This window comes from Leopardus geoffroyi, chromosome D3 (genome assembly GCF_018350155.1).
Source record: "Leopardus geoffroyi isolate Oge1 chromosome D3, O.geoffroyi_Oge1_pat1.0, whole genome shotgun sequence".
NCBI classification, from domain to species: domain Eukaryota; kingdom Metazoa; phylum Chordata; class Mammalia; order Carnivora; family Felidae; genus Leopardus; species Leopardus geoffroyi.
In genome coordinates this window covers 43,490,609-43,508,733 of record NC_059339.1, presented here as the reverse complement: position 1 = coordinate 43,508,733, position 18,125 = coordinate 43,490,609, and the positions used below count along the sequence as shown (strand labels likewise).

General features: G+C 38.4%; 1 protein-coding gene across 1 annotated transcript in view; it reads right to left on the bottom strand.

Moving 5' to 3' along the window:
• THOC1 (THO complex 1) overlaps positions 1–14,993 on the bottom strand; it is a 54,044-nt gene extending 39,051 nt beyond the window's left edge. The window contains exons 1-7 of the mRNA XM_045457147.1: positions 14,882–14,993; positions 12,385–12,458; positions 12,229–12,289; positions 10,948–11,014; positions 6,703–6,821; positions 5,555–5,603; positions 5,052–5,147 (exon numbers count right to left, since the gene is read on the bottom strand). Coding sequence (XP_045313103.1) covers positions 5,052–5,147; positions 5,555–5,603; positions 6,703–6,821; positions 10,948–11,014; positions 12,229–12,289; positions 12,385–12,458; positions 14,882–14,935 — 520 coding nt within the window. The 5' untranslated portion in view covers positions 14,936–14,993. The remainder of the gene's footprint in view (positions 1–5,051; positions 5,148–5,554; positions 5,604–6,702; positions 6,822–10,947; positions 11,015–12,228; positions 12,290–12,384; positions 12,459–14,881) is intronic.
• Positions 14,994–18,125: the final 3,132 nt, after the last annotated feature.

Here is an 18,125-nt window from a genome sequence, read left to right as displayed (position 1 = left end):
AGGCTCCCTGAGGAAGTAAAATTGAGGTTAACAGCTAAAGTCGGTAGTGTGACAATAATGAACAGGAGGGTCATAGAGGGAAGACAGTGCCAAGACCCCAAGGTTCAACTGACCCTGGTGTTTTGAAGGCAGAAAGAAGGCAAAATGCCAATTCAATGAGCAAAGAATAGTTTTTTCAATAAATGGTGCTGGGACAACTGGTTATTAATATACACAAAAATGAAACTGAACTCCCACCTCATACGATATACAAAAATTAACTCAAAATGGACCACAGAGCTAAATCTCTTATAAGAGAACACAAGAAGAAATCTTTGTAACCTGGGATTAGACGATGATTTCTTACATATGACATCAAGAGCACAAGCAACAAAGGAAAAAATTGCTATATCAAATTTCACCAAAATATAAAACTTTTGTGTTATAAACAATACTATCAAGAAAGTGAAAGGAAATCTGCAGAATGGAAGAAAACATTTGCAAATTACATATCTGATAAGAGTCTAGCATATAGAATATAATGAGAACTCATATAACTACTTAATAAAAAGATAACTCAAAAATTGGGCAAATAAAATAAATAGCCATTTCTTTAAGGAAGACGTACAAATGACCACTAAGCAAATGAAAAGATGTGTGGCGCCCGGGTGGCTCAGTCGGTTAAGCGGCCGACTTCGGCTCAGGTCATGATTTCGTGGTCCGTGAGTTTGAGCCCCGCGTCGGGCTCTGTGCTGACAGCTCACAGCCTGGAGTCTGTTTCAGATTCTGTGTTTCCCTCTCTCTGACCCTCCCCCGTTCATGCTCTGTCTCTCCCTGTCTCAAAAATAAATAAATGTTAAAAAAAAAAAAAAAAGAAAAGATGTTTAACATATCTAGTCATTAGGAAAATACCAATCAAAACCACAATGAAATACCACTTTATACCTACTCAGGTGACTATTAAAAAAAAAGGCAGAATTAGTAAGTACTAGCCAGGATGTAGAGAAATTGGAATCCATGTGCATGGATGACAGGACTGTAAAATGGTGCAGCTTTTTCACAAAAGAGTTTGGTAGATCAAGAATTTTTTTTTTTTTTAAGCACTGATTATTTGAGAGAGACAGAGAGTACATGAATGAGGGAGAGGGGCAGGAGGAGAGGGGGGAGGGAGGGAGGGAGGGGGGGAGAGGGAGAGGGGGAGGGAGAGGGAGGGAGAGAGAGAGAGAGACAGAGACAGAGACAGAGAGACAGAGAGAATCTTTTTTTTTTTTTTTTTTAATTTTTTTTTTTTTTTTCAACGTTTATTTATTTTTGGGACAGAGAGAGACAGAGCATGAACGGGGGAGGGTCAGAGAGAGAGGGAGACACAGAATCAGAAACAGGCTCCAGGCTCTGAGCCATCAGCCCAGAGCCCGACGCGGGGCTCGAACTCACGGACCGCGAGATCGTGACCTGGTTGAAGTCGGACGCTTAACCGACTGCGCCACCCAGGCGCCCCAGAGACAGAGAGAATCTTAAGCCGGTTCCAACTCAGCACAGAGCCCAATGTGGGGCTCAATCCCATGATTCTAGGATCATGCCCTGAGCCGAAATCAAGGGTTGGATACTCACCAACTGAGCCACCCAGGCACCCCTCCTGAAGAATTTAAATTTAATTACCATATGACTCAGTAATTCCATTCTAGGTATATGCCAAAGAGAAGTGAAAATATACATCCAAACAAAAACTTGTAAACAAAAGTTCACAGCAGCACTGTTCATAATAAACAAAAAGCAGAAACAACCCAAATGTTCATCAACTAACGAATGGGTAAACAAAATGTGGTATATCTATACTGATAATATTATTTGGCTATAAAAAAATGAAATACTGATACATGCTATAAAATATATAAATCTTGAAAATGTTATTATGTAAGCTAAGTTAAAAAAAGCTCATCAATAAAAGACCACATATTTCATTATTCTATTTTTTTAATGTCCAGAATAGGAAAATGTACAGAGAACAAGGAGATTATTGGTTGTTTAGGGCTTGGAAGAGAGGGTAAGAATGATGATGAGTGAGGCAGGGGTGCAAGTTACTGGGTACAGGGTAGAAAAAATACTCAAAAATTAGACGGCAGTGATGGTTGCACAACCTTGTAAATATGCTAAAAAAAACCCCAGTGAATTGTATACTTTAAATGGTGAATTGTATAAGTGAATTCACATGTTGAAAGCTATTAAATAAAATAAAAAAGCTATTAAAAAAGTAATGGAAAAGGTGAGTTTCCAGTAACAGGTCAATTAATTCCATAAAAATTTACAGAGCATAAACCATGTTCACAGCAGTGTTCCAGATAATGAAGTACAAAAATGGTTCTCTTAAAACCAGTAAAGAGCTGACAAGAAAGTAAGGGATATGTGGCAAACATCCAGAAGAAAAGTAAGGTAAGCAATGCATCATTAATATTTAAAGCCACTTTTGTCTTGAGGACATTTGCCAAACAAGACAATCAGTTGTAAAATTGAGCTACTCTTTTCATAGCTTCCCAAAGCTAGAATGTTAAAAGTAAATCAGGGCCCAAAAATGATGGGCCCACCCAACTATCTTCAAGGCTGGAAACCTGTAGCACTATACCCTCAGGTTAAAATAAACCAAACTACAGCCCAGCACCAAGTCTTCTCAATGATCTAAGGAATTATAGGCCTTAAAGCGGGCTGGATTAAGGTAACCCTGGACTGGTGATAGCTTCCTTCTAAAGGCTCCTGGCAAAAGCAATGAAAACTCTATCTGGAGAAAACTATCTATCCTAGGCCTCAAAATCCCTCAATATTTTCTCAAATATAATACCCAATACTAACCAGATACACAGATAAGAAATCCTGAGAAACAGTAGAAACAAACCCACAAAGACTTCAGATACTAGAATGATCAGACACAGACTATAAAATAGAAATACTTATCCTGGTTAAAAAACTAAAGAAAAAGTTTGAAACTATGAGCAGGGAATAAGAGATTAGAAAGTGATATAGCAGACTTAAAAAAGACCTTCAACAAATGAAAAATAAAATAGAATGAAAACAATAACAAATTAAAAATTAATTTAGAAGCTGATCTTTCATAGCTGAAGAAAGAAATAGTGAACCAGAAAACCATTCTGAAGAAATTATTCAGAGTGTGATACAAAAAGACAAGTAGATAAAAATATAGAAAGAATAAGAGACAGAGGATATAGTGACAAGGTATAACAGTGTTCCCTGGAGTTCAGAAAGAAAAGAAACAGACATACACAATATTTGATGAGATAATGGCTGAAATTTTTACAAACTGGACAAAAGACATTAATCCACAGATTTAAGATTTCTACAGAATCCCAAGCATGATAGGGGTGCCTGGGTGGCGCAGTCGGTTAAGCGTCCGACTTCAGCCAGGTCACGATCTCGCGGTCCGGGAGTTCGAGCCCCGCGTCAGGCTCTGGGCTGATGGCTCAGAGCCTGGAGCCTGTTTCCGATTCTGTGTCTCCCTCTCTCTCTGCCCCTCCCCCGTTCATGCTCTGTCTCTCTCTGTCCCAAAAATAAATAAACGTTGAAAAAAAAAAAAAATTAAAAAAAAAAAAAAAAGAATCCCAAGCATGATAAATAAAAAGAAATCCACAATAAGACACATGACAGTAAAACCAAAAAAGCCTGAAAACAAAGATAAAAAATCTTAAGAGCAAAAACAAAAAAACATTTAGATTATCTCCAAAGAAGTTAGACTGACATTCGTGTTGTCTAGAGAACATGGAAGATAGAAGACAAAGTAATGATTATCTCCCACAAGATAAAATCCTATGTCTAGTGCCAACTTAGAATCTTTTATCTACTGAAATCATTCTTCAAGAATAATGATTTTCAGACAAAATACAGACCTTCACTAAAGAAAAGTTTAACAGGGAAATTTTCCACAGATAGAAGGACAGAAATACAAGCAGTAAATACAATGGTAATCTAAATTAATCTTGATCACATTAAGTAGGAAAGAAAAAACAACACAGATCTAGCATGACAAAAAAGAAAACACACAGAAACCATTGCCAACATATACTATGGGTCTCTTTATGTGCAGGCACTGTTGTAAGTGCTTCACATATTTTAATTCATTTAATCCTCACAACAACATATGAAGTAGGTGGTATAACAGCCTGATATTAAGGAAAGGAAGACTGAGGGAAAGAGGTATTAAAATCTGGCATATTTGAACAGATTGTGAAAGGCTCTGGAGAACTGGTTATATTTCATTTCTGGATTCTGTCAGTAGTTACACAAGTAATTGATTCAGAATAATTATACTATACATTTATTTTATGCACTTTTTTTTATTTTTAAAAAAAAATTTTTTTTTTCAACGTTTATTTATTTTTGGAACAGAGAGAGACAGAGCATGAACGGGGGAGGGGCAGAGAGAGAGGGAGACACAGAATCGGAAACAGGCTCCAGGCTCTGAGCCATCAGCCCAGAGCCCGACGCGGGGCTCGAACTCACAGACGGCGAGATCGTGACCTGGGTGAAGTCGGACGCTTAACCGACTGCGCCACCCAGGCGCCCCTTATGCACTTTTCTATATGAGTGCTGTATTTCACAATGAAAAATGGTAAAAGAAATGAGAGGACATAATTGTGTCTAAACGGTAATGACTGAGGGAGAAAATGGAAGTGGAAAAATCAGCATGCATTATAAATGAAATACAGACATGGTAATTCATATCTACATACATGTGATTCAACTGCACATTTTTATGATTAATAAGCTTGGAACTTAAAAAGAATTACTATGTAACTCTTGATCATCATAGTAATTACAAATTACCATGTTGTACATCTGAAACTAATATGATACTATGTCAACTATACAAAAAAAAAATCAGTGACTTCAAACATTACCTATATGATGCATTAGGAACAGTATAATTACCAGTAAAAGAAAATAAAGTGACAATTTCCTATTAAACTTGTGAGAACTATTTTTCTTATTACCATCACAACAGCTTCTGAGTTAAAAACTGAGAAAGATTTCCCTTCAAAACATTTATTTAATGCATAAAAGCTTACCTGATTTCTCAGATAAAGGGAAAAGCCTGGCCAAAAAGAGTTGAATTCGTCCACAGAAGACTGTATTCTGGGATTTTGATAATCTTCTTAGGAGATCTAACAATATATGGAAATGAAGGTTATAGGAGATCATTCTATGTTTATTACAACTATACCCAAATTTGTTAACCAGCCTGTCAAGAGCATTTCCCTAAAGCAATAGTTCTCAAAACTGGGGTACAAACTATTGTCATTAAAAAAAGCACTAAAAAATTAGGAATGAAATGAGTTTAGCATGGACAAGATAAATTTTACTAATTTTTTTTTTTTTTGGTTTTAAGTTTATACCCTAAACAAGAACAGTTTAATTTAAAGTGAATGATCAGTTTTAACAAATCAGTCTGTTATAAAAATGATGGTACTAATCTATTTTTAAAAATTTTATCACTTGTGTTTAATTCAACCACCTGTTTCTCTAACCACATTTATGTTTTAACACGATCATTTACTAATTAATTACTTACCATTGCACATACGTAGTAGATAATTTTTCCCAGCAGAATAGAATGTATTCTGAAATTAAGACAGAAATTATTACTACTGTTCAGAAGTTGTTGCACATTCTTTGATGATAAGTTACAGGAAAGAAGGTATTAAAGAATACTAACATGGGAATGTAAACTGGTGCAGCCACTCTGGAAAACAGTATGGAGGTTCCTCAAAAAAACTAAAAATAGAACTACCCTACGACTCAGCAATTGCACTACTAGGTATTTATCCAAGGGATACAGGTGTGCTGTTTCGAAGGGACACATGCACCCCTATGTTTATAGCAGCACTATCCACAATAGCCAAAGTATGGAAAGAGCCCAAATGCCCATCGACGGATGAATGGATAAAGAAGTGGTATATATATACAATGGAATATTACTCGGCAATCAAAAAGAATGAAATCTTGCCATTTGCAACTACGTGGATGGAACCGGAGGGTATTATGCTAAGTGAAATTAGTCAGAGAAAGACAAATATCATATGACTTCACTCATATGAGGACTTTAAGAGACAAAACAGATGAACATAGGGAAGGGAAGCAAAAATAATATAAAAACAGGGAGGGGGACAAAACATAAGAGACTCATAAATATGGAGAACAAACAGAGGGTTACTGGAGGGGGTGTGGGAGTGGGGATGGGCTAAATGGGTAAGGAGCACTAAGGAATATACTCCTGAAATCATTGTTGCACTATATGCTAATTCATCTGTATGTAAATTTAAAAAATAAAATTAAAAAAAAAGGAACACTAACATGCACTGAGTTTACAATGCCACTTTTACTTTTTCCCCCTCAAACATTTTAAGCGAAATAGATATTTTCACATATATAACAAAACATGTTACTGAGTAACTGTTTTAAATATGAAAAGTGTGCATTTTCCAGTTGTTACTACTCAGTCAAATTTTGTTAAACTTTTTCTTCCCACATGCCTCTTAACTTGGCTCCCCAAGTAAGACAGTGTAATTCCCTCATAAGGACAAACTTTTCAGCAGTCACCAATATTAAAAATAAGCAAAAAAAACAAACAAAAAAAAAAACCCAAAAACAAAAACTATCCTCTGAACTCTGAATCTGTAGAAACATAATGTAAGCATAAAAAGAAACTAAGGCACTTACTGATTTCCAAGTAGCAACATTTTTTTCCACAAAAGTGAATATCGTGTCACACTGATCCAAAGGAAGACAATCCAAAACATCTCCCAATAATACAAAAGGTGTAGATGCGGTACAAATACCTTCAAGTGGAACACAAGCCAATTTAAAAATTTTAAAAAATGTACAGTAAAATAGCCCATGCAAAATAATTCTGAAGAATATCTTAACAGTATACTCTCTCACCCCTAACAAATTTTTTAAAAGACAAGAAATGGAAGCAACCTAAAAGTCCCCAATATGGGACATACTTATGTAATTTTTGGTATGTGCACACAATAATGATGATGATAATAATTCTTGATAATACTTCTAGAGCATTTACTATATGTCAGGCACACTAAGTAAATACTTTATGTATACTAACACATTTAATCCTTATAACCCTATGAGGTAGATAATATTACCTCCAGAATGGGAAAACTGAGACACAGAGAAGTTAAATAACTTGCCCAAGGCCACAGAGCCAGTAAGTGGTAGAGCTGGGATACGAACCCAGGCAGTCTGGCTCCAGTCTGTTTTCTTCACCACTAAGCTATTCAAAAGAATATAATGCAGCCAATTAAAAACGATGGTTACGACGACTATAACTTGGAAAATGCTTATGATATAATGTTAAGTGAAAAAGGCAGGATTCAAAACTGTACGTATTATATGGTTACAATAATAAAAGTTTTAAAAAAGACTAGAGAAACTAAAAACATATACCAAAATGAATGGTAGTTTTTTAAAGTAGAGGAATTATGAATAGTATTTTCCCATTTCCTCATTTCCAAATGTTCCATAGTGTTGTTAAATATCACTCTGATTTGAAAAGATTACCTTCAAAAAAGATGATAAAAAAAAGTTTGATACTGATGTCAACTATTATTAAACATTTAAAATAAAAGCATTGTTTGAAGGGAAAAGATGGTATAGTAAAAAGCTGTTTATTTCAAAATTCAATGTTATTTAACTACAGCAATAAATTCAAAAACTTTTTAAAGAAAAGGTCACTTGGACTAGCTAAAAATACTTTAATCTTGCTGCTCATTCTTCCTTCTCTCTTAAGGAAACACTTACTAGCACTTGTTAAGTGTTTTAAAAAAGTAGCCATTTAAGCACAGTATGCAAACAAAATATCTAGGGAGCACTGTAAGCCCAAAACGCTGCAATTGATACAGTATGTTCAATTCAAAAGAAAGTATTATTTCCAGCTCTACTCTGCACTGGTATGATGCCATCTGCAATGTGATGTGAGGGATACTGGCCAAGAACCAGTGGGTGGCATAAGGCAGCAGATTTCAACTCAATACAAGGGAAACCTGACAAAACTAAGAGAAATCAAATTAGTAAGCTCTATCAATGGGCGTATAGGCTGGATGACCACCTGCCAGGGATGTTACGGGGGGTGGGGGGGGGTGGGGGCGGAGAGGCCAGAGATGGACTAGATAACTAGAAAACTGCCACAGTGCCTTACCACTTTAGATCCTGAGAAACAATATGCTCTGTACACCCAAGAGATCTGAGAGGCATATTCCCTGCCCATAGCTGCAGTGTAGTTTGACATGAGTTAACTCACGTTTAATTACAGAACTTAAGAAAATTACCTAGATTCCACTCCTGAAGGTTCTGATTCAGTAAAACTAAGTGAGGCCTTGCAATCTCATTTAAAAACAGAGATTCAGTGGTGATTCTGACGAACTGGACTATAGCATGATCCCCCAGAACTTTCACAACCTGTGTCTTAGCCTTTCTACACCGCATTCTTTGCTTCACCTTAACCTTGGCCCCAGATTCCCTCTTCTCAATTCCCAGACACTTTGCTATATTGATACTTCCATGGTTTTGTTTACAATGCTTTTCTCTGCCTAGTTTTCCTCCTTTCTCATGTGGCAAATTCCTGCTCCATCTTTCTTTTTTTTTTTTTTTTTTTTTTTTCAACGTTTATTTATTTTTGGGAGAGAGAGAGACAGAGCATGAACGGGGGAGGGGCAGAGAGAGAGGGAGACACAGAATCGGAAATAGGCTCCAGGCTCTGAGCCATCAGCCCAGAGCCCGACGCGGGGCTCAAACTCACAGACCGCGAGATCGTGACCTGGCTGAAGTCGGACGCTTAACCGACTGCGCCACCCAGGCGCCCCACCTGCTCCATCTTTCAAAGCACATGACAAATATCCATGAACCTAAAAAACTCCTGATACCTTTGAACAGGCCACCCCATCTATACTTCTAAAGCACAGTATAGATAAATTATAGTATTTATCATACATTATTTTTAAGTAGACTATGAGCTTTTTAAGGGTAGGCATTTTTGTACATTTTAATCAGTAAAGTGTCTGATGATAAAGAGAAGCTCAAAAAGTATCTGCTGCGTTGAATGTAACAAAACATATTTATGGACAATTTGAAAACACGCCACGTAAAGAATAATAATCTCTGTCAAGAAGGACTTTTTCCCATCCAATTAAATTAAAAAAGCATCTAAGACTTTATTTTCAGTGTAACTAAGTTCATAAGTTCTTATCTTTCTCAAATAAAGTTCTAAATATAGACTTTGTATAACTTCAACTGTTAAACATATTACTAGTCTACCAGAGTTAACACATCAAGGTAATCAATGAATTAAGGAGACACAGCTGTTTGACAGAAACTGGGGAAGGAACACTCCATTGCAGAACTCATTTAGGTATGCTGAATGAATGAATGAATGAATGAATGAATGAATGAATATCCTGTATAAAAGTTTAATGTGTGTCAAGGTGCCTGGGTGGCTCAGTCTGTTAAGTGACCGAGTCTTAATTTCGGTTCAAGTCATGAACCCACAGTTCGTGGGATTGAGTCCCACTTTAGGCTCTGGGCTGACAGCATGGGGATTTTCTGCTTGGGATTTTCCCTCTCTCTCAAAATAATTAAAGAAATATAAATAAAAGTTTAATGTCTGAAGTCAGAATTTATGAACTATGCTTAAGTTCACAGAATAGCTTGCTGCTGCACTAGAAGATCACTTTTACCTTGAATAGTCTAGTTTTTGTAGGAATAGGTATCAAAATAATGTGAATAATGCTTAACAGATTAAAAGGCACTTTTCACATAAATTATCTGAATTAATGAGTATTTCAATTAAATTTGTTAAAAGACTACTGATGAACTAGTTTTTCACTGCTTCTTTCTGCAAACATTTAATGAGCTCCCACTTATGTGTTAGACACTGCATACTTCCTTTTTCTAATTAAAAATTTTTTTTTAAGTTTATTCATTTTGAGAGAGACAGAGAGAGCAAGTCAGGGAGGGGCAGAGAGATAGAGAGGGAGACAGAGGATCCCAAGTAGGCTCTGCACTGTCAGTACCCAGCCTGATGTGGGGCTCGAACTCATGAAATGTGAGATCATGACCTGATCCGAAACCAAGAGGTGGATGCTTAACTGACTGAGCCACACAGGCACCTCGACACTGTGTACTTCCTAAATGCCTTTTTTAGTCTTGAAACCATCCCCCAACATCACTGCCCCATTTTAACAGTCCCCTACTTTTCCTGCCAACAGTCTCTCCCAATCCAACTCTTCCACCATAGCTCCTTGTTAGCTTAGTATACAAAATCCTTAACAAAGAACCCTAAGCTACCTCTGCTGCTTCTTTCCTCACCATTGTCATCATCCTCTCACCCCTCTGCTCAACACGATTCTTTAGCCAGGCTGAACTTGGCCTTTACGTAGCTGTGTATTCCTTTCCCTTTCTGCCTGACAAATCCATCATCCCTCACATCCCAGCTCCTGTTACAGCTTCCCTTCTAAGACCTTCCTTATTCCTTTAGGAGTTTAGAGAATCACTCCAACCACACTTCATTCCTACTTCACAGTAATGAGACCATAGTAAGAAATTTACACATTTGTTTCCTCCATTAGCCACTAGGCTCCTTATGGGCAGGGATAGGTTTTCTGTACCATTGAATCTTCTAGTCCTGGCTCAGTACCAGGCACATAGTAGATGCTCAATAAATATTTACTGAATGAACGAAACAAATGGAGAACAAAGAAAGTGCCAAAATGTGTGCTGCATACTAGAGACAAGAAGTGTGAGCTAATTTCACTGGAATAACATCTTGGCAAAGGTAGTAGGGAGAATTTGAAAAATGAACAAAATCAAATAGATGAGAGGTATGAGGAGAATAAGTTTTAAATAAAGCATGTCACGTCCATGATTACTTAAAAAAAACAAAACCGTACTTACCTTCAGTTACTCCCCCAATAGCAAGAGAAATAATAGCTAAAACGTTTTCACATGATGAGTGATTTATCTACCAACAGAGGAGAGAACAATTTAATTTAGGGGCCAGAGTCCAGGCTAGTTTGATAAGAATAAAAACATATTTTCTGACATCAAATTATCAGAAATACAAGATAAACACATTTCTTACATATAATAAAATTACTAAGATAAAAATACAAAAAATGAAAAATAGTAATAGAATCATTAATTGTCAAAGTAGATCAAATAAATAATAATCAAGGTGATTCACTTAAAATACAATGGTCTCAGGAAAATGGTTATATTACCATGACTATGGCAACAAGCTAATCAAGTACAGAAGCAGAGGCCATAACTCAATCAATGGCACAGGGCAAAGACAGGGCCAGGGTAATTAGTTGTACTGGTGTATCAATATGCCTGAGGGTTTTAATAGAAGGGAGGTAATGCTCAGGTTCAATAACATCATAGAAACTAGCATTTTTTGAGTGCTCGTTAAGTGTTTTATACAACAGCCTTGAAAGAATATTATTTCCCCTCTTACAAATGAAATTGAGCCTCAGTAAGGCAAAGTAACTTGTCCAATGCCTCACAAGGTGTATGTGACTAGGTCTGAAGAAGAGAAAAAAAAAAATGAGTTTTGATATAGAATTGTTCAAAAGAAAGGGACACTGTATTATGGTCATTAGAAAAGGATCCAGCTTCTTGAGACACAACCTTTACTTAACCAAGAATAAACTGCTGAAAGTTTTCCTTTCCTTTGGGTGCCCCACTAATGGTAAATAAATTCAATTTTCATGTTTAGGTTAAATTTCTCTACTGAAGTTGGATAGGCTCTAGTTATTTTTGTATGCTTACTGATGAAGTCATCATAGGAAAATGAGGTCATGGAATCCCAGTACTCATGCTGAACATCCTTGGACTAGACCTTTCATGTTACTGAAGGATGTCACTGTTTCTAGAGCAAAGTGAAAGGGCCGATCTAAAATTCTAGTTCTTGCTCAGGAACACCTCATATCAACTTTTCTTCTATTCACTTGGAGAGCTCATTTGATAAACCAAACCCTTAAATTTCACTTGTGCTGTCAAAATCCTGAACAATTACATAATCCCTATATTGTGATCAAGTCAGCTTTCACAAAGTAGCAAGTTCACTATAGAAAAAAATAATCTTAAATATCTATTCTGAGATAAAAGCAATTTCAAAAATAACATTTATTAATTTATCAGCAAAATTTTAACAATAAAGAAAAACATACTTACAATTTCTTCTTCTAGAACACCTCTGAAAGCTTGGTCAAGGGTACATTTTTTTTCATTTTCACTATTAAAAACAAAAGACACCTGAATTTTTTTAAACAGCTCAAGGTAAGTATAGAGATCTCGGGAAGTGATATTTCATGGATATCAATGCCTTACCTGCCAGGTAGTTGGCTGAAGGTATTCAACAACGGCTTTATATTTTTGTTGTTCAGGGCCTCTCTAGTAGACTTCTAGAAAAGTAAAAATAGCATGTAAGTGGAAAGATTTTTGCTTATTATTTACTGAAAAATATTGCTCATCAATAGTCTGTCTAGCTGGAAATGCTTGGGAAAAATTACCTATCAGTCATTCCATCAGTAATTCTTTATTTTTTTAAGTTTATTTATTTTTTTTTTGAGAGAGAGAGAGAGAGAGAGAGAGAGCAAGCGAGCAAGTGCGAGCCCAAGCAGAGGAGGGGCAGAGAGAGAGGGAGAGAGAAACTCCCAAGCAGGCTGCATGCTGTCAGTGTACATGACATCATGATCTGAGCCGAAATCAAGAGTTGGATGCCCAAGTGCCTGAGCCACCCAGGTGCCAATGATACACACTCTAATCACTGTGAACTTAACAAGAGCTTCCCAAGTAGACTTTCTCATTCTAGGTGTTCCCACCTACCATTTCTTAAGATATCACATACATGAGAGTATTCTGTTTTGTTTTTTTTTTTAATCTCCAAATGGCTCCTTATTTATAGGCTTTCATTTTAAAATTTCACAGCCCCCTCTCAAGTCCTTGATATTATCTCCCTCAACCTATCCAACCTTATTTCCCACTACAACTTAACATATACTCTCCACTAAGGTCTAGCCATTTTTTCATTATTTTCTGTCAAGCTCATTCTAGTGTTTTCATTTATGTTGTTCTTCCCACCAGCTCATGCAAATTCTATCCATTCTTCAAGACCCATCTCAAGTCCTACCTTCTCTAGTTTGCTCAGCACAGTCCCTGACACATAGTCAACACTGCATACCTGCTAATTGTCTTAAACTAGCCATAATTTGAAAGACAAAAAAGCAGGGGGTGGGATTTGGCTCAGTTGGTAGAGCATGCAATTCTAAGTCTCAAGTTGTAAGTTTAACCCCTGCACTGGATGTAGAGATTACTTAAAAATAAAACTTAGAAAAACAAAAAAGAAGTATCAAAGACAAAAATACTGCAAAGTCATTCACTCTGTGAAAATCCACATACACTTGGAAAGTCATCTCTTTACCCCCAGGAGTTAGATTTACACTGGAAATGTCCATTCCTGACTCTGCCAAAAGGAGACTGTGTTATCTTGGACATATCTCCTTGTTTCTTTGTGCTTCAATTTCTTCACCAGTTAAATAAGGGGGTTGTTGTAGATGCTTATTACTAATAGCAGCAGAGGCACCACGTGGGAACTTGTTAGAAACGCACACTTTCAAGGCTCCATTCCAGACCTACTGAACCAGTCTACATTTAACAAGATCTCCAAGTGATCCCACTGCACATTGAACCTTTAGAAGTACTGGACCAGATGATCTCCAATTAAATGGTCCCCTCTGCGACTAATACGATATTGGATATTGCTAACAGTTACTCTTAGCAGAATTTCAGAGCACCTGGGATTACAGCAAAATACACAGAAAGAAAACGATTCTGAAGACATAACTAAGATATAACCTGATTAACAAATAAACCCTCATTGTATGGGAAAAAAATAAACTGCACACAAGAAAACTGACTACAAAGAATCAATTTTCTTTCACAGAATTTTTATTCTGCCGTCACTATAACTAGGTAAGCACAGTTAAATATGTCAGTAGTTGAATCATGATTTGAAATACTGGCTCAAATGTTAAAGACAAATATAGGCAAACAACTTAGGACAGGGTTCTTCATGCTGTGATGGGCAACATAAAAAGAATCCTGGGTCTGAAGTCAGAAACACCAGGGAAGTACATCACCTAACTCTGGCCGGGGGGTGGTCTCCAATCTACCAGGCTTAACGGAACTTTGCCTACTTCACAGTGCTAAGAGTTAAATAAGCTAACAAAAACGCTCTGTAAGGCGTTCCCCAAATGCTCAAAGTACTCCTCCTCATTTTGTAAGGATAAAAAGACATCTGGCAACAATTCGCAAGCTGATCTCTGTTTTCCTGCTTTGGATCTCCTCGTTAATCTCTTAGGAGAGAGATATGGTAGGTTAAAGGGTGGTGAATAAGCGGCCAGAACCACCACCACCCGCAGCTTAGGGGGCGGGGCGGGAGCCAGTTCTCTGGGCTAAAACCACTCCCGCCTTCACCCTTAAGCAATTTTGGAGACACCTGCCCAGCTAAGCGAGCACTGCACGGGAGCTCGACCGCACTGGAGGGAGTCTGCGGATAAACCCTCCACGCAGGGCACAAAGGCGCCCAGAACGCGGAGTTCAGAAACCTGCCTGCAGAAGGACGGAGGCGGACAGCTCAGGACGCACGGAAGAGGCAAGTAATGCGTCTTTCCCACCTCCCAACCCCCGACGGGGCTGGGAGCCGACACCGCGCCTTACACATCTCCGTCCCCGCTTTACCCCAGAGCAAAATTCGAGTGTTTTCAGGAAGAGGAGGAAAAAGATAGAGCCGGGTTAGGGCCACACTCTCCCACGGTCCGCTCACCGTAAACCGCGTCCGCGCTTCGGGCAAACTGAAGAGTGGCGGCGTCGGAGACATCTTCTCGGCTGCGCGTGCCCGCCACCGCGCTGCGGCGCTCGCGGATGACGTCAAGCGGGAGTAACGAGATTGCTGCCTCCGTGTTCGGCTAGAGCGGCCTGTGAGCCTAGGGGTGGGTAGGCTGGCTGCTGGCCGCTTCCGCGGTGGCTTGAATTCAGCGGGGCGTTGGAAGGCTGAGTCAGCCACACCATGTCTAGTCCGGTTTCGTAGGGAACTGTTGGGGTGACGGTATATGAGGGGCCTCGCCCTGTAAGCTCGGCGCTGCTGGTCGGGGAATAGGCCGGGACCCGCGCAATTGTGGTGGTTTTCCTGCTTTGGGGAAACCGGGTGAATGGTGGGTAGTAAGGCTCACTGGGTCGCGCTGGAAGGTAACCGCTGCCCGGGAATCCAGAGCAGGTGGGTTATCTGGGAGTGCCCCAGGCTGGGGAAGTTGTTGGCAGTGCCTGTAATCTCCGGACCGCAGTCGTTCTCCGGAGGGAGTGGTCTCAGCTACGGCCTTGCTGAGTAGTTCGTGGGCCTTTATAGTTCATGGGCTCTGTAGCTTAGGAGCAGTTCCCTTTTATGTGAAATAGAAAAAAAGGGGGGGGGGGGAGGGTGGCGCCTGGGTGGCTCTGTCGGTTAAGCGTCCGACTTCGGCTCGGGTCATGATCTCACGGTACATGGGTTCGAGCCCCGCGTCGGGCTCTGTGCTGACAGCTTGGAACCTGGAGCCTGCTTCGGATTCTGTGTCTCCCTCTCTCTCTACCCGTCCCCGCTCGCACTCTGTCTCTCTCAAAAATAAATAAAATGTTTAAAAAAAAAAAAAAAAGCCTGTATCACAAGTCTGTCGAAAAGCTCAAATGAAACAAAGCAAATGTGGCTTGTAATGGGAATATGAGCATCATTATCAATATCTTGGTATCAGTTAACTTTGCTGCACATAGAGGTGTCTACTGAAATAGACCGAAGAGGAATGCAAAACTCGAGGCTCGTTGGAAAATGGATGGCACTGCATCCAGGGTAGAGACCCCAGTTGCAAAACCCTTAGTCCTCACAGGGGAGGCTTGGCCAATGAAAGGCCAAGGGGCACTTTCTCTGTTGGACTTAAATGCTGTGGGGAAAGCAGCACTGACCCAAACGGGAGGAACTTCCCTAACGATCTTAGACCGTTCCATGTGTACCTTGTTTCCTTCTTTGGCTTCTAACAAGAATACAGGAAGCTAACCAAAGGATAACTTTGCATAATCTTGCCCCTAAGTGAGAATTGTGAACAATGGTGGCTACCTGGAGCATTGCAGTCTTTTTTAGGATCAACAGAATCCGGGCGCCTGGGTGGCTCAGTCGGTTAAGCGTCTGACTTCGGCTCAGGTCATGATCTCCCGGTCTCGGCATCGGGCTCTATGCTGACAGCTCAGAGCCTGGAGGCTGATTCGGATTCGGATTCTCCCCCACTCTGCCCCTCCCTCACTCATGCTCTGTCTCTGTCTGTCAGTAATAAATAGGCGTTAAAGAAAACTTAGAATCAACAGAATTACTCATGTTTGAGTGTATGACTTAAATTTACAAGTTGACTAAATAAACTGGTATTAGCTGATGTAATAGGATTATTATTATATTACAGATAATTATTAACTATCTGGAGTACAATTAAGACATGAGAGGTAAATTAAAAAAAAAATTTTTTTTACAAGAATTCAAACATAAGAACTAGAGTGTATTATTCACCAAAGCCCCATGACTTAGAATTCTATTTGTTTATTTGACAAACATCTGTTAGGCACTTGTATACAGTGGACAGTATTTGTTGAATAAATAATAACTATTTGAACAAATGATTGAACAAAATAATATAGCTTAATTCTTTTTTGAGGAACTCTGTTTGACATAAAGGAAAACTATACAATTTCTATCAGTAATTTAGGTAATAGTTGCTATAAGTGATCAAAAGAGAATCAATACCACATGTGGTCAAGGAACCTTCATGCATTCCTCTTCGATCTTTCTCTTTCAGTACACACTGAATAGGAGAGATCTTCCAAATAGAATGGTATGAGCAGAAGTGTGGAAGGGAGAAGGCACAGTGAAAGATAGCTGTTTATTTTTACTTTAACATTGGCTTCTGCACAGAAATGGGGCTGAAGAGTCCAGCTGGAACCAGATTGTATTGATGTTTGCGGCCAAAGAATGTTATGGGTTTAAAAATGGCTTTTACAGCAGGTTATTACTGGCAGTTTATTTTGGAGTGAAGGAGAGAAATGAGCCATTTTGCTGCTAATGAGTGAGGCAACACCAGATGAAAGTGTAGGAAAAAACGTAATCAGGTGACAATGGGGAGTTATTGTTTAATGAGTACAGATTTTAGCTTGGGAAGATGACAAATTTCTGAAATGGATAGTCGTAATGATTGTGCAATAATATGAATGTACTTATGTCACTGAATTGTACACTTAAAATGATTAAAATACTAAGTTTTATGTATGTTTTACCACAATAAAAATTTAAAAAGAAAACCTATTTTTAAAAAGGCAGCAATCTGATGCTAGATACCTTAAAGACAAACATCAAAGACATTGGTCTGATCTTGAGAACTCAAGGTAAGATTATATTCATTCAATAAGGCCAAGAAGTAGAGAATGCATTTTTAAAAGGTGTCCATCAAAAATCACTACAGTAAAATATTTAAGCATTTAAATATTTAAGCATGTTAATAAATGTTTTATAATTCTGAGTGCACTTGACATGTAGTACCTCATTTGATCCTCTATGTGATATTTTGAGGTGGGTAATACAATTATCTTACAATTATTTCATCCATGAGGAAGCAAACTCAAAGAAATAGGGTTCTTGATATCGGGAATCAGCAAAATAAGACAACCCAGGAGTTTTGATTCCAAAATTTGTGCTCATTACTGTCATGATAGTATGTTATATTGTCATGGGTAATGGTCAAGTTTTAATGACCACCACCTTATGACACTTTCTTGTAGTATTTCTATACCTTACAACAACATTGTGCATAGTTCTATAACAGTGAGGAAAAGTTTCAGCTGTCCTAGCTCACATGGCTAGAGAAAGCTAGTTTGGGAATTGAGCCTACCTTTAATCCCAAAGCCTGCATTTTTCTAAAGTCTTAACTCTTGAGTCATTACCAAGCCATAGGCCTAATTAATATCCCATAATTATTTCCTTACAGTTAGATATGGGTGAGGAT